The sequence below is a fragment of the Zea mays genome, chromosome 1 (genome assembly GCF_902167145.1).
Source record: "Zea mays cultivar B73 chromosome 1, Zm-B73-REFERENCE-NAM-5.0, whole genome shotgun sequence".
Lineage (NCBI taxonomy): Eukaryota > Viridiplantae > Streptophyta > Magnoliopsida > Poales > Poaceae > Zea > Zea mays.
This window is the reverse complement of record NC_050096.1, coordinates 130,215,520-130,232,326: the sequence shown is the minus strand read 5'-3', so window position 1 is coordinate 130,232,326 and position 16,807 is coordinate 130,215,520. Positions and strand designations below refer to the sequence as shown.

The 16,807-nt window shown below is 52.1% G+C and overlaps 1 protein-coding gene across 1 annotated transcript in view; it reads left to right on the top strand.

The window, feature by feature from the left end:
• The window catches only part of LOC100194160 (uncharacterized), a 38,601-nt gene that overhangs the window by 5,911 nt on the left and 15,883 nt on the right, over positions 1-16,807 (top strand). The window contains 1 exon segment of the mRNA NM_001359410.1: positions 15,556-15,653. Coding sequence (NP_001346339.1) covers positions 15,556-15,653 — 98 coding nt within the window.

Sequence of the window (16,807 nt, the reverse complement as noted above, 5' to 3'; positions counted from 1 at the left end):
TTAGAGGCTAGACCACACTTAAATGGGAATAACCCGTCAATTCCTCGGATCTAGTCTGACGAGGCCACTGACAGGATCAAGTACCACAGTCTCACTCGATGGTGAGTCACAGAGCAAATACAATAAAGCATAAAACCATACATTAAGGAGTATTAAACTTATTACATCATCATCGGAGTTTTAGCAAAAGTAGTCATCATTGTTCGAAATGCAGCGGAATAAAACTAACGATAAATAAACAGAGAGATGGGGAAGCCTATCCCATCACTCCTCATGCTCCTCAGCCGAGGCAGGGTCCCACTCGACTGTCCAACCCGGTGGCAAGATGGACGGCCAAGTCACTCCAGCAACCATGTCCTCCAGGGAACCTGTAAAATTATGCCACAAGCAAGGCTGAGTATACTAATACTCAGCTAGACTTACCCGGTGTGAGGAGTCTACTCCTCTACCTCTAGACATGCAGCTGTTTGACTGAGGGGTTTGGTTGCCAAAAGCACTAGCTAAGTCTATAAATCAAGTTTTAGCTTTGTCAAGTTTTAGTGTGACTCTCTTAAGACTAAATGTATACCTATCTAATCATACATGGTATCAAACATTTAGCAATCAACAACTTTTGCCAAGTCATCTCATTTTCACTTGTTACTCAATGTAGCAGCATGGATCAAGTAGTCTCATTAGCTGCGAGAAGCAGACGATTCGAATCGAGTTTTTAAACCTTGCAAGGTAAACCTAAACACACGACGTGGCGAGGCACTCCATCCCCACACACATCAACCGTCCCCATCGATTTCCCGTCAGCAGATCAGGGCTCACCGCCTTGGCGTACAATGCCTCACTGACCCCGACTGCCGTCGTGCAGTGACCGCACTTGTACCCACCATAACCGGAATGGGAGACCATGTCTCAGGTCGCGTGAGGGGATATGTCCACTGCCAGGTTCACTCAGGTACTAGGCTTACCGATTTACCATATTTCTCGGCATGTGCTTAGTACATTCAAACACTTGACACACGGTACCACACCTTAATCCTTATTCCAATTCCCGTCTCGTAGACAACGCATCCCCATGGACCGTTGTCCACAGACTATCATCATTACGATATCAAAATGGATACAACCAATTCCTGACCTCGAGCGAGTGCTAGAAAAATCACTCGACTTCTACCGAGATCCCTAATTAATAAAGCAGCTACTCGACCTAGCATACTAGTATCCATCACAAAAGGATTCCTGAGATCATGCAACTAGGGTTTCAAACAACTCCTACACTTAAGTGCACATTCAATCCTACAATCATTAAGTGTAGTAAAATAGCATAATAAATAGGTTATGCATAAAACCGGGGCTTGCCTTCCAAAGCTGGGGCAGACAGATCCTCTGGGGTAGGCTCTGGTGCTGGATCTGGGGCTACCTCCTGAGCAACTCTTTGCTCCGGCACAAGGACGTACTCTCCGTCAGCGAGGTTGCAATCTATCGAATGCAATGAATAAGAATATGTATGCTATGATTATGCAGGATTTAGTAATCATTATGCTAAGTGAAGAAAAACTAAGTTAGCTAGTAACTTAGGGTTTTCTGGTTATACGGGGCTCTTAGTGGTTTATGCTTATCAATTTTAGGTTGGGGTTTTGTCTAGGGATAAGTATAGTGGATTGAAACTTGGATTTCCCTTAGGTGTTTTAGTAGGCATTTAAGGGGTTTTGTTGGTTGGGTTAGGGTAACATTAGTCTCCACTATTAATTCCCTTTTTTTTCATTTCCTATTTATGAATTCTAGTGTGGGATTGAACTACAATATTGATTTAACTTTTTCTAAAAATTCTGAAAAAATTACAGTGGGTTACTATTTGTCACTGTAGTCTGTCTTATAAATTTGAGGTCCAGAATAAATAGATTATGCCCTAGACAAAAATAACAAAAGTTGGGGCAAAGTGGTCACTTTGCACTACAACTCTTAACTAGGGGTGGGTTCTGTCCTAAGGGTCATTTTTGCTGGTATCTAAATATAATAACATGCTTTTGTGCCAAAAGTCACAGAAGGTTTTTTGGTGGTTATTTAGTTGTGATTTTCTAAAGTTTAATGCTAAAAAGGTACTTACTACTATCTGGTTATTTGAAAAATGTCAAACAACAGATTTCATATTTTTCCTATGTTTATAATAACAAAACATTAGTTATCCCAAAGTTTGAGGTGTTTTCTCCTTGGGGTTCTTTTTCTAGGGTTTTTCTAAGGTTTCCTTGTTTTGCTAAATTAAAAGGTTTCTCCTTTCTTTTGCACTAAACAAGGGTATAATAAATTTTTCTAGTGAACTACACTGAATAAGAAAGCTAACAAAAATGTGGGTGCTCCCTGGTTCTTTATTTAAACCACCTTTCATATTTTTTTCAACTTTAAGCAAAAAATGATTTAAATGGCAAACTCTACCTTGCTGGGGTGTACAGAGGGGTTTATTATTTTTAAACAGGTTAGGAAGTGATTAAGTACTTCTCTAAATTTTCTTAACCCCAGTCTAAAAGTGTAGCTATTTTTCCTTATTTCTTTTAGTTTTTGACCAGTTAATCATTTAAATCAGAACTTTAAAGTTTTCTGCAACAATTAGGGGTTTTATATTTTTCCTAAGTAGTTTACATCATTTAGGATCTGACAAAATTGGTTTGACTCGATTTGGGTAAACCAAACTGAAGTTATGAATTTTTCAAGTTCTGTTTGGATTTAAATCAGAATATTTAAAAAGGTTTCCTGGAAATCCACTTTGCACCGAAGACCCTGGGTTCTTTCTAAACTAATCCTTTCAGTTATACCCCTGCGCTACTATTCCCTTGAGTCACTGACAGCGCACAAACCCCCCTGGCCTTTTCTTCTTCTCCCCCGAGGTCCCTCCCCTTATGTAAACAGTAACCGCGGAAAGGAAAAGGGCGGCGTGGCTTACCGGCAGTGAGAGAGGTCCGGCGAGGGGCGGGGTTGGCTTCGGGAGGTCCTGGCGGTCACAGCGAGGTACGGCTCGACGGCGGTGGTGGCCGGAATCGGCCGGTCCACGTGCGCAGGCGGGTGAACTCGTCGGCGGCGAGTGCTCTGGCCTAACCACGGCAGCATAGGTCAATTAAACGGCACGATGAGCTCCACGGGATGACGTAGATGCTATGTGCGCAGGGAATCGGAAAATGGTGCAGAGACTTACCCGGTCTACGTTCACCGGCGATCGGGTGAAGCCCGGCGACCGTGGACTGGCTTCTCCGGCGAGGCAAAGTCCGATTCCTTGCTCGGGGAGCTTCACTGAGGCATGCACGGTCTACTCCGAGGGTCGGACGCGGTTGGGAGGGGCTCTGCTGGCCTGTCTACGGTGGCGGGTGTTCGGGTGGCCGCGGGCACGCCGTTTGCAGGGCAAACGCCGGTGATCTCTGGCTCCGGTGAGGTCGAGAGCACGCGGGGGAGTACAGTTGAAGCTTCGGTGGGCTTTATAGGCGCGGGCGCGAGCAGGCGACACGGGCACGGCTTGGCGCGGTGCGGGGCGCGCGGGGTCGGGCGCTGGGCGTGCTCTGACGCGTTCAGAGCGCGTCGAACACGTGGAAGTGTTCTTCTGCCCTTGTTCAACAGCTCGCCGAGATCGCAAGCGTGCAAATCTTGGCAAAAATCCGGCGCAGGCCTCCTCCTAGCACCTAGGGCTGTCTCTTGTATGTGAGTTCCCATGGCAGATATGCCCTAGGTAGGGAGATTTGCGGACGCCAAATCTGGCTTGTCCCTCTGTCCACCTCGCGACAAAAACCATGCCAAATCTTGTCAAACGTCTTGGGCTCGGTTTCAAACTTTTCCAGTGGGTGCCTTAGGTGGTATGACACCTTTTTGGTATTCAACCCAAGTGGTTTTGGTGCCATTTACTAAGTGAACATGGTGGATCTTTAGATTAGGTTCAAAATTTAACTTAGAAAGAATTAGAGAGCTCTAGTGTGCTCTCTCCCTAAGGGGGTGAAATTGGGGTCTTCAAGGGGTCTTTTTGCAATGTTCCCACCCTGCATTTGTTAGGTTACAAGGCTACTAAAACTTGTTTAAGAACTAAGATCATGCTTTGACAATTTGATTGACTTATCCACTGATCCCTTGCTTGGAAGTCTAGTGCTCTAGGTGCCCTTTTAGGGTTTAATCATCTTGGCTCCACATGACCATTGTTCCAATTGTGTGGTTGAAACCCTTGCCATTCACTTCTCTTAGTTAACCCATGTTTCCAAGGTTTTATGCTCTTCTTCTCTTCCACATGTGATCACAGTCATTAGTGCATAAATGTACCATGGTCATAGTAACACCTGGGGTGTTACAACAACCAACATAAGTTCACATAATAATATTGTGCAAAATGACATGTCCACAACCACATTACCACAATAACACAAGTTCAACTAAAGCTAGCTGCAGATGCTTCCGTGCTAAAATCAGCCATTTCTCCTCCAATCTATTCTGCAATAATGGAATGCATATGTTCAGATGACAGCACCTCACCTCAATCCTTCTTCCTTCAGCAAATTAAGATGGTAGATTTGGATTAATCAAGCTGAACAGCTAGAGGCAGTGAAGCAAAGCTAGAGGCAGGTCTCTGCCATTACTCACCAGTCACCAGTGAAGCAAAGCTAGAGGCAGGGCTGTCTCTGTAGCGGCCGACGGACAGCGGGAGCGGCCTGGAGCGGCCCGGAGCGCGGCCTGGAGCTGCTAGCGGCTGAGCGGCGGCCTGGCGCGGCTGAGCGCGGCCGAGCGACGGCCTGGAGCGGCGGCGGCCTGGAGGAGGCTGCATGGGGAGGAGCGGCGGCCTGGAGCGGCCTGGAGCAGAGCGGCGGCCTAGGGCAGAGCGGTGGACTTGAGCGTGGGTCTGGTGAAACTGAAAACCCTAAACGTGAGCGCGACTCTGGTGAAATTGGGCTGGGCCGCCGTTAAACGCTCGAAACGTGGCATTTCACGCTATACAACGTTTAAACGCCAAAACGTGACGTTTAAAACGTCGTTTTATGAAGAAAAGTAAAACGTTTCACTGTTTCGGTTCTTTCTAGCGTTTTATAGTTTAAACGACGTTTAAATGTCGTTTAAATGTCGTTTTAATAAGCATGGCCGGCCCCTTCAGATGGTACGAGGCCAGCCACGTGCGATCCGAGGCTGGCGTGCGCTGCCCCCGGAAGAACTGCTCACAATGATTTAGCCAGTTCAGCGGATCCTCGGAGCCATCGTATGTGGCGAAATCCAGTTTGTAGTAGCGTGGAGGTGCGCGTGCCTCAGCGCCCCCGTAGGCTGCGGTCTCCACGTCGTCGTCCTGAGGCAGCCCGTGGTACGGTGACCACGCTGCTGTCGCTGCGGGCGCGTGGGGGCGCAAGGGCCCCCGACCCGGGAACAGGGGGCCGTCGCCGCCTCCTAACAGCACCCCGGGAGGCCCCCCGGCGGCGCTGCTGGGTAAGGAAGTCGTGAGCGCAGGTCGCGGGAGTGCCTCAGAGTACACTGGTGGTGAAATCGTAGGCGCGCCCTGCGCCCAAGATGGGATGGGGGATGGGGATGGTGGGAAGCGGATCATATGGATGGGGGCTGTGGTCGGTGGTGCGGTGGATGAAGGCCCGGGGTCGATCGACATGTCGTACTGGTAAGAGATTGGTTGCCGGGCGAGTGGAGGGAGTGGCACAGGTGGCTGCGTGGGTGGGGGCAGTGCGGCTGGCGGTGGCTGCGCCGTCAGGGACGGGTGCGGCGGCTGGGGTGGATGGGCGGCTTGTGGATTGGGGAAGGCGAGGTGGCCTGTCAGCATGGCGTTCATGGTGATCTGCATATCGCGCACGGCATGGCTGAGATCCGCCAATGACGCCGCGATCTGGGCCGGTGTGAGCGCGGGGGCGGCCTGCTGGTTGATGGCCGCGCCGGGAGGGCCGAGCGCCATGGCCTCCCGACGGCGCAGGGACCGCGGCCAGGGAGACGACCGGTGCTGCGTGCGGGCTTGTGGCTGGCGGCGGCTGCTGTCCTGGTGACGGCGACTTGGAGGAACTCATGATCGTCGAGCCCTCTGATACCAGATTGGTAGAACTACGGATTCTACCGGGCAGATCTCGCAGATTGTAGGGTGGGGGTTGGGCGCGACCAGGGCGGCGGCGCTGGGCGCCGTCGTGATGCTGGCTGATCGCGCGCAGGGAGAAGATCACAAGAGACTGTGGCTCCCTCTGGGAAGCCAGAATAAATTGGTATTATGCTTATCTTTATTCAAGAGTTTACAGATCTATATATAGAGCTATCTCAAGTCTATCTACTAACTTTGGATAAGTATAACTAACTAGATAGAGCTGATCTATTTAACTATTGGGCCTTGGGCCCCACCTAGGCAGCCTTGGCCCTATTGCGCCTAACATATGCTTGGCCATACATAACATCATCTCTATGTACGGTACATCCTTCAACTTCAGTCTTTTGGCTTGTGCCAACTTGCTCTTGGAGGGGTGTCAGGTTCTAATCTTTTTGAACAAGCTGGCTATACTAATCATTAGCTCTGAAGGAGTCAATGTATTTAGCAACAAGCTATTTAGGAGTGCATCTCCTCCATACCCACTCTTTCTGGCATTTGTATACCCCATAATGTCTTCACCACAAAGCAGACCTTGCTATCCATGGAAGCATATAGGCTGTCTTGTATGGATAGGTAAGGTCAACCTTATACCCATATTGGATATATATCCACATATACGTGTGGGATACGACATGGAGTCATGTGCTGCTGGATGCATGGGACTATTGAAAATCAACTAACGGCTACTTGAGCTACACTTCCATTTAGCTCAGTTTTTAATCCATTCATTCATTCATTCATTTGGATGATGTATGTAAGTAGAGGGACTCTAACTCTCATCAAGAGGATGACACTATGAGTTGGGGCAATTTTCTGTTTATTTCCTCAAACACTACACAATGCCATACCCTTGGAGGGGTTGGGGACACATATTTATAGCCCTAGGGGCTGCACTACCACACCTTCTCACACACACTACACAACAGGATTGTCCTCTAGATGCTAAAGAGGCTACAGAGGACAGTCAAAAAGCGACTGCTGTCCTCTAGATGCTAAAGGGAGACTACAGAGGACAGTCAAAAGCGACTGTTGTCCTCTAGATGCTAAAGAGACTACAGAGGACAGTCAAGCTGTCCTCTAGATGCTAAAGGACTACAGAGGACAGTCAAAAGCGACTGTTGTCCTCTAGATGCTCAAGACTTGTTCCATCATTCTCCCCCTAAGTCTTGGGCGTCGTCTTGTGAGAAAGTTGGGCCATCCCGGACCTGGAGCAAAGCTCAACAAACTTGATCTTCCCAAGGGGCTTGGTGAGCAGGTCTGCAAGCTGATCCTTGGTGTTGATGTAACGCGCCTTGATGCTCCCTTCTGCCAAGCAGTCTCGGATGAAGTGGTATCTCAGCCGGATGTGCTTGCTCCGTTCATGGAACACGGGGTTCTTGGCCAATGCCAGAGCGGACTGGCTGTCCACCCTGAGTTCCACCGCTCCAGTGTCTCTCCCGAGGAGATCACCGAGCAGTCGAGCCAGCCAGAGCGCCTGAGTCGAAGCAGTGGACGCCGCTATGTACTCGGCCTCGCAGCTAGACATGGCCACCACCTGCTGCTTGACCGACTGCCAGCTAATGAGGCACTTGCCGAGGAAGAAGAGGATCCCGCTTGTGCTCTTGCTAGTGTCGATGTCACCGGCGTGGTCGCTGTCGCTGTACCCGACAAGGTGTGCCTCCCCAGGACACCTCAGGTAGTAGAGACCGTGGTCGAGAGTCCCCGCAACATAGCGGATGATCCTCTTCACAGCCTGGTCATGCTCTGTCGTCGGTCGCTGCAAGAACCGACTAACGTAGCCGATGGAGTATGCCAAGTCAGGTCGTGTGTGGACGAGGTAGCGAAGGCTCCCCACAAGACGCCGGTACTGTGTAGCATCCACCTCCTCCGTCGTGCTGTCGCGACTCAGCTTCAGCCTCTCCTCCATCGGAGTGAGAGCTGGGTTGCAGTCGGTGAGCCCAGCCAGCTCAACAATGCGCTTGGCGTAGGCGGTCTGGCGAAGTGTGATCCCGGAGTCTCCCTGGTGCACCTCAATCCCCAGGTAGAAGGAGAGATGCCCCAGGTCACTCATTTGGAAGGTGGCCTTCATCTCTTCTTTGAACGCTGTCACCTCTGCATCCTTGGCGCCGGTGATCACCAAGTCGTCGACGTAGACACCCACCAGCAGGGCACTTCCTCCATTGCCCCGCCGATAGATGGCCGCCTCGTGCGGGCTTGGCGTGAAACCCATTCCTTTGAGCGTGGAGTCCAGCTTGGCATTCCACGCCCTCGGTGCCTGTCGCAGGCCATAGAGAGCCTTGCGCAGGCGCAACACCTTGCCTTCCTTGCCAGGGATCGCAAAACCTGGCGGCTGATGTACGTAGACCTCCTCCTTTAAGTCGCCGTTAAGAAACGCCGACTTGACATCCATGTGATGAACATGCCAGCCCTCCAGGGCTGCCAGCGCGAGGAGGAGTCGCACGGATTCCATCCGTGCTACAGGGGCGAAGGCATCGTCGAAGTCGATCCCCTCCTGCTGCAAGAAACCGCGTGCCACCAAGCGAGCCTTATGCTTGATGATGGCGCCGGCTTCATCCCTCTTAAGTTTGAACACCCATTTAAGGGTGATCGCGCGATGACCATGAGGGAGATCAGCGAGCTCCCAGGTGCGGTTCGTCTCAACCGCGTCCATCTCCGACTGCATCGCGGCACGCCAAGCCGCATGTTTCTCGGCCTCCGCGAAAGACCGAGGCTCACCATCGTCGCATGCAAGATGCAACTCTCCTGCCAGAATGCGAGATGCAGGGCCTGGCACCGACGGGTCGATGAGAAGGCCCTCCACCCTTCGATACCGCAACGGCTCGCCGTCGTAGCACGCGTCGACGCGCTCCTCGTCGCGGGACAGAGGGGTCACGAGCTCCACTGGGTCGTGCTCGACACGAGCTGGTGTCGGAGAGGACGTTCCCGGAGAGGGTACCGTCGGTGCTGGAGTAGGTGGTGGCGAAGAGCTCGCTGTAGCCGGAGTCGTGGCTGGAGTGCGTGGTGGTGAAGAGCTCGTTGTAGCAGGAGCTGGAGAGTGTGGCGCTGGAGTCGGTGGAGACTTAGGGGCTGGGGTAGACCTGCTCGGAGAAGAGTTGCCTACTCCCCCAGCTCCCTCAAAGTGGATGTACTCGATGATGAAGTCGTACGTCGGAGTCGTGCCGTCGTCCACCGCCTTGTCCCACGCCCATCCTCGCCCTTCGTCGAACACTACGTCGCGCGCCGTGCGCACACGCTGTGTTCTTGGGTCAAGGATGCTGTAGGCCTTCGAGCCCTCCGCGTAGCCAATGAACACCCCCGGGGTGCTCCTATCGTCGAGCTTGCTGATGTGGCCAAACTCCTTGGTGAACGCGAGGCAGCCGAATACCCGTAGGTGAGAGACCGCCGGCTTGCGCCCATGCCAAGCCTCGTACGGTGTCATCCCGTTGAGAGCCTTGGTGGGAGAGCGGTTGAGGATGTAAACCGCTGTCACCACCGCCTCTCCCCAGAAGACAGCTGGCATTCCTCTCTGCTTGAGGAGAGCTCGAGCCATCCCCACAACCGTCTGGTTGCGCCGCTCGACGACGCCGTTCTGCTGCGGGCTGTACGGCGCGGAGTAGTGGCGCTGAACGCCCTCATCCGCGCAGTACGACGCGAACTCAGCCGCCGTGAATTCGCCGCCGTTGTCGGTGCGCAGCACGCGCAGCTTGCGGCCGCACTCCGCCTCCGCAGCGACCTGCACACGCCTGATGGCGTTCGCAGCCTCTCCCTTGCTGCCGAGGATCATCACCCACATGTAGCGGGAGAGATCGTCGACGAGCAGCAAGAAGTAGCGTCGTCCTCCTGGTGTGGCTGGTGTCACCGGGCCACACAAGTCCCCATGCACGAGCTCGAGCCTCTCCTTGGCTCGGAAGCTCGACTGCTGGGGAAAGGGGAGCCGTCTCTGCTTTGTCAACACGCAGACATCGCAGAATTGCTCCACATGGTCAAGGCACGGCAGGCCTCGTACCATCTCCTCGGCACTGAGCCGCTTCAGGGCCTCGAAGTTAAGGTGCCCGAAGCGCTCGTGCCACTGCCATGCCCCGTCGTCTCGACGAGCAGCAAGGCAGCAAGGTTGTGCCACCTTCACATTGAGGATGTATAGCCGATTTGGACTCCTGCGTACCTTGGCAAGAAGGCGACGAGAGGGGTCCCAGATCCTCATGACTCCGTGCTCGACCTCCACGCGCGAACCGTTCTCATCCAGCTGTCCCAAGCTGATGATAGAGTTCCTCAACGCGGGGATGTAGTAGACTCCGGTGAGCAGCTTGTGCTCACCAGATGCGGCGGTGAAGACGACTGAGCCGGCGCCCTTGATCTCTACGCCGGAGGCGTCCCCAAACTTGACGGAGCCTCGGACGCTGGAGTCAAGCTCGGTGAAGAACTCCCGTCGGCCGGTCATGTGATGAGTGGCGTCGGTGTCGAGGCACCATCCTTCGATCATGTCTTTGCTGGAGCCGTCGCCGAGGAAAGCACGTGCTTTCGACTCATCAAGGTGGAGGAGTGCCGCTGCGGCCGGTGCCGCTGGAGATAGCTCGATGCTTGCATGTGCTAGGAGTAGAGCCTCCTCCTCCGCCTCCGCCTGTGCGACGTTGGCCTGGCCACGTCGTGGCTGTCTACAGTCCCTGGCCTAGTGGCCAAGCTTGCCGCAGTTGTGACAGCCGTCGTCTCGTGCCGGCTTCTTGTTGCCGACGGCGCCGCCTTGGGCACCTCCACGGGCACCACCCTCAGCACGTCCTCGCGCCCCGGCCTGGGCGCCTCCACGCGCCTTGCGCGGCTTGCCGCGTTTGCGGCCTCGTGTCGAGGAGGACTCCCCCTTCTTCTGGTCACCCTGGCAGGCCTCCCACCGCTCCTGAGTGAGATATAGCTTCCCGCCAATAGTGATAGGCCCAGAGAGAGCCTGTGGTTCGTCGCCGTCGACCACCTTGAGGCGACCAATCGCCTCTTCGATCGTCATCGTGGAGAGGTCTAGCAGAGACTCGATCGAGCGAGCAATCTGCCTGTACTTCTCGGGGATGCAACGGAAGAGCTTCTCAACAGCTCTCTCCTCATCGTAGGTGTCGTCGCCGAACTGCACCATCTTCTGCAACAGAGTGTTGAGGCGGAGAGCAAAGTCATCAACATCCTCACCTGGCTTGAAGGTCAGGTTCTCCCACTCCTTGCGAAGTGCCTGCAGTGTGGTCTTGCGGGCACGATCGCTGCCGATGCGGGTCGCAGCAATGGCGTCCCAGGCCTCCTTGGCAGTCCGCTTCTGGGAAAGCGAAAACTGCATCTCGGGCGGGACTGCAGCAATGAGGGCATCCAGCGCCCGCCGATCCTCGTGGTAGTCGACGTCGTCGTAACGAACCGCTTCCCACATGTGGCGAACCTGGAGCCGTACCCTCATCACCGCGGCCCACTCGACGTAGTTGGTCTTGGTGAGGGTAGGCCACCCACCGCCGGGACCGATGTCCCTGACAATGGCCTGGGCCATGCGGCGACCATGGTACCGATCCGGGGAGGGAGAACCGCGCCGCCTGTAGAGGCCGCGATCTCCGTCGACTTGGTCGCCGCCGCCGGGAGCACCGCCGGCGCGTCTACGCCCGTCTGGGCTGCCGCCGTGTGCGCCCTCGCCTGGAGCGCCGTCAGCGCGTCGGCGCCTATCTAGGCTGCCGCCACGCGCGCCCCCATGGGGATGCGCGGCTGCCCAATGTGCCGCCTGCTCTCGCGCTGCTTCCCTCGCCAGCCTGAGCTCTTCGTCGGTGTTGTCGTCGATAGAAGCAGAGCTGCCAGCTCTACTGCCGCGCAGAACCTCGAGCTCTGTTGCCGCTGCACGTGCAGCATCTGCCACCTCCGCTGCTTCTACTTCTGCTCTCGCCGCTGCCAGTTCCGCCGCCGCCAACCGTGCTGCCCTCGCCGCTGTCGCTGCAGCCGCTGCTGCTGCTCGCTCGCGTTCTTGTGCCGCGGCGACCTCGGCTTCCTGCTGGCGCCGCACACTCGAAGTGGCCGAGCGTAGGGACATGGTGGGCTAGTGAGGGGTCGCTGCGTGTGGAAGAGGCTGTCTCAGACGAAAGGATGCTCCTCTGAGCAGGGGAGGTAGGAACAGTTGGAGCTCTTGCTGCCGACTGAGTGTGGGGAGAGGCGCGGGAAGGAGATGAGCACGAGATGTTTAGGATGCAGGATAGTTTGGCTCCGATACCAATTGTAAGTAGAGGGACTCTAACTCTCATCAAGAGGATGACACTATGAGTTGGGGCAATTTTCTGTTTATTTCCTCAAACACTACACAATGCCATACCCTTAGAGGGGTTGTGGACACATATTTATAGCCCTAGGGGCTGCACTACCACACCTTCTCACACACACTACACAACAGGATTGTCCTCTAGATGCTAAAGAGACTACAGAGGACAGTCAAAAAGCGACTGCTGTCCTCTAGATGCTAAAGAGAGACTACAGAGGACAGTCAAAAGCGACTGTTGTCCTCTAGATGCTAAAGAGACTACAGAGGACAGTCAAGCTGTCCTCTAGATGCTAAAGGACTACAGAGGACAGTCAAAAGCGACTGTTGTCCTCTAGATGCTCAAGACTTATTCCATCAATGTAGAAAAAAGTACCTGACCAATGTTTGGTGCTGGTGGCTGGCACAAGTGTTTTTGCAACGCACACAACTTTGTCTGCAAACTCTAATGAGCAAGTGCTAAGCAATGGAGCATGTCATTTTTTCTTCAGAAAAATGTTGTATCTGCCCCATACCATATGTGTATCTGTATCAATGCTGCATATCATGCAGGTTCCATGGAGACTCTGCACAGTTAAACTTGGACCTGGTCTTGTCATCCGTGGGCAGCTTGATCTCAAGTTCTCAACCCTGTTCCTCACACTATAATCAACAATAGCATTTCTATGCTTATGTAAAGTTGGAAGCACAAGTCCAATAGAGGAAGTTGGACTATTCAATATTCATTCTTCCCTGGCCTAAGCCTATCTTCATATTCCCTATCAAAGTTTTGCTAGGCGCTAGGCGGAATCTAGGCGATGACCCTTAGCCTAGGGACTAGTCCAGCCTAGGCTTGCCTAGGCGATGCTAGGCGTTTTGCCAACTTATATAATAATATATACATTTATAGATAAAAAATAGAGAAGGACCAGTAGACATACCTTAATATGTGAATAACACATGAGATAAGAGGAGAGAAGCAGGGGAAGAGGAACATATAGACCTTGGGGTTGTCCGCTGTCGCAGCGGAGGGGCTGCAGCGGAGGGGGTACAGGTGCAGCCGCGTCTTTGGCGTCAAGCAAGCAGTGGGAGAGAAGCAAACATGAGAGGAGAGAAGCAGGGGAGAGAAGTAGGGGTCCGTTGTCCGGCAGGGGTCCGGCGTCAGCCGTGCAGGAGAGAAGCTGCAGCCGCGTCTCCGGCATTCGGCGGAGCTGCAGCCGCGTCTCTTGCGTCAGCCGTGTAGGAGAGAAGGGAGAAGCAAGCGTCAAAAGGGGAAGAACTGAAGAAGCAAGCAGGCACTTTTCAACCGCAAACCCTAAACCCTATCCCCCGCGCGCGCCGCCCTTTTCCCTCCCGCGCGCTATTTCCCGCTCGCGCGCGCGGCGCGCGCCTAGCTCGCCTAAGCGCTGCCTGAGCTCCTGGGCGCCGCTGAGTCGCTGCGGAATCGCCGCCCGGCGGCGCCTAGGCGCTCCAATCGCCTAGGGGCCCGCCTACCCCCCTAGTCCAGGCGGGAGGCCGTGGCCTAGCGACTAGGCGCGCCTAGGCGCGTCGTAGGCGACGATTTTCAAAACCCTGTTCCCCATCTGATCCAGGAAGTACAATACCTTTATCATCTATCTCAACTTCATCATATGCTCGTACTGGTCTGCTTGTTTCAGATGCCTTTTGCTTCATTTGGCTTTATTGCCCCCTTTGAGCTCTTGTACAGGTATATGCATATCGTTGTCCAACAATTCATCATCTGCATCATCTATCTCATTGTCAATGTCTACAGAATCCTCATCAGCCCCCTTGCCACTTTTCGGCCAGTTTCTTTGCCTTGCCTGCAACAAATTGCTCAAATTTTGTGTTCTTGAAACTAGTTACTAGTGTAAAACACAAGCGACTTCTCACCAGGTTTCCTGTTCGCATAATGCACTTCTTGAGGCTAAATCACCTTAGGGCACTTAGATTGGCAACTCCGACATCCTAGCCGAGACATGCAATGTTGTCCGCATTGACCAAAATAATCTAACAAATTATTGAAATATTCAAGAACAGAGACCATAATATTGGTATCATGATCCGAAGCAACCTTCAAACTATTTTCTAGCGCCTTCTCTAGTAACCAATAAACCTTCATGTTTCGGTTACTCTCATATCCTAGCTGCTGGGTGAAGTCCTCGAAGCACAGAGGCATCCAAGTATCTGAATTAATCCAATGAAACTAGTCATTTTTCTCAGCCATAAGAGACCTGAGAAACTAAATAAAAAATCCTTCATGGTTACTGTCAACTACGATTTCCTCTCTACCAGGACCTACATTATCATGATGCCAAAACCCTAATTGGAACAAGATTGGCCAAATTCGACCACCGTCCACCATAGATGCAAAAAGTCAAGCTTTTCTAGTACAACCAACACCTATAACTCTTACTTGACTAAAAACCCTAGGAAATAACACGGAAAGGGCAAACATGAACTCACCATGGACGGGTACAAGTTCCTTTTTCCCTCACAATTTCGCCACCATCCTTTCAAGTGTCGATGCTGGACTGCTCCAGCTTTGCTTGATTCCATCCGTTCTATTCTCCTTGCACCGACAGGTCTGTAAGCCACTGATTGCCACTCCTCACTGTCCCCATGAGACGATGAAGTCGAAGTGTTGGGATTGACCAAGAGACCGGAGGAAGAACGAGTACTTTTGCAGTTTTTACAACGAGCTTAGTGTGCCCTTTCCATGTATATGCTCCACGGTGGCAAGGCCATGTATGCATGTAGCACACGTCTCCACCTGTTTGTATGACTGAGAGCTGAATGGTGATTATGGGCCTAAAAGTCCCATTTTGCGAGTTTCTGGGCCAACTTGATACGACGTTTAAGGACTGGCCGTGGACTTTACTCATCATATAGGCTAATGCCCAAATTGCTTCTATACAACCTCTTACTGTGTCTTTGTGTATTTTTCTATTCAATCATGCTTTCCTAGAAAGCTTACTTGGATCTTCGAACATTGGAATTTTAGATATCAGTCTTCAGAGCCACATCTTTGTTGCAGCCAGGGTCACATGGTTATGTTTCTTGACATTGTAACAATTCCTGGGGCACATTTATTTTCTGAAATGAGGAACTGATAACTGTAGAATATTGACCGATGTATGATTAGTCATGTATTATATGGTGCATATGTCCATATTCATCCTTCTTTCTTTATAAGTTTAAACTTATGTGGTGTATCATCAGTTCACCATGAGTTAAACTCATCTCTAATTTCTCTATATCTCAGATACATTCAGGAGAACTATTCCAAAATTCGTGATGTAGAAAAGGAGTTAGAGAGTCTTACTTTAGAAATGAAACTGACAGCTGGACCAAAGAAAGCAGGTATGTAACATGTTTTCCAATAACACATAGTTCACCTTCTATACACAGAATTTTTTATCTTCAGTACCTTTGGTTCACCTACTATAATAATTTATATAGAGTGTTAGTGTATATAGGCATATGTACTCTTCTCCTGTGGCTCATGTAGGCCTTATGGCCCTTTTGGCCCATAATCTGTATTTTGTATATTATAACCTAGAGTGCAAGTCATTCTTCTCTAACATGGTAACAGAGCCAACCTCTTCCAGCCACCGTAGCTCTCATGCCTCACCGCACGATGTAGCCTCCCCTTGCTGATGAGCCTGCTACCCTCCCTGACTACTGATATGGCGTTGCCCTACCTTGTGCCATGCACAGGCTCTTTCTCTACCCATTGCGGGGGCTGAGGGCCATGCCTCTCTGTGTTGCTGGTTGTGGTGGTGCCCCAGTATGGCTCTGTGTTATGCCCGCCCTTTGCCGTTGCCGATTACCACGACGTGAGTCTCAGGCAATGAAGAAAGATTGGGGAAGAGACTGGGCTGGGAAACCCTGGTCTCGAGTGTGTTCTTTTTCAGATAGTGAATACTGAATAGTTCCTCCATACAACGTTCAACAGCTTTTAACCCCAACTGCCCTGACCTATGGGCCCAACCTGTGGCCTCCACACACGCCACCATTCACCTGGGTTCCTTATTACAAGTGTTTAACACTAAACCATGGGCCCTATTACATGGGCGATTTACCCCGGTCAGTCGTGAGCATGACTGACATCACTGCCCCCTCCAGGTGTTGCTTGTCCCCAAGCAACTGCCGCAGGAAAACGGGCCTTGACGACGTAGAAGTCCTCCTAGGTGGCGGATGATGCTGGTAACTTGGACCACTTCAACATAACCTGAGGAACAGCTTGGCCATCGAGGATTTCTTCAGGAAACACGTCTGCTGCATCAAGTTCAGCAATCTGAGAAACATCAGAGTAAACTGGAGAGTGATCCGAAATAAAGGATTTCAACTGGGAAACATGAAAAACCGGGTGTATAAGTGCCCCTGGTGGTAACTGAAGTTTGTATGCGACAGAGCCAATCTTCTGCACAATATTGTATGGGCCATAGAACTTTGCTGCCAACTTGGGATATGGCCTGCTGACAACCGAGGTTTGTGCGTATGGTTGGAGTTTG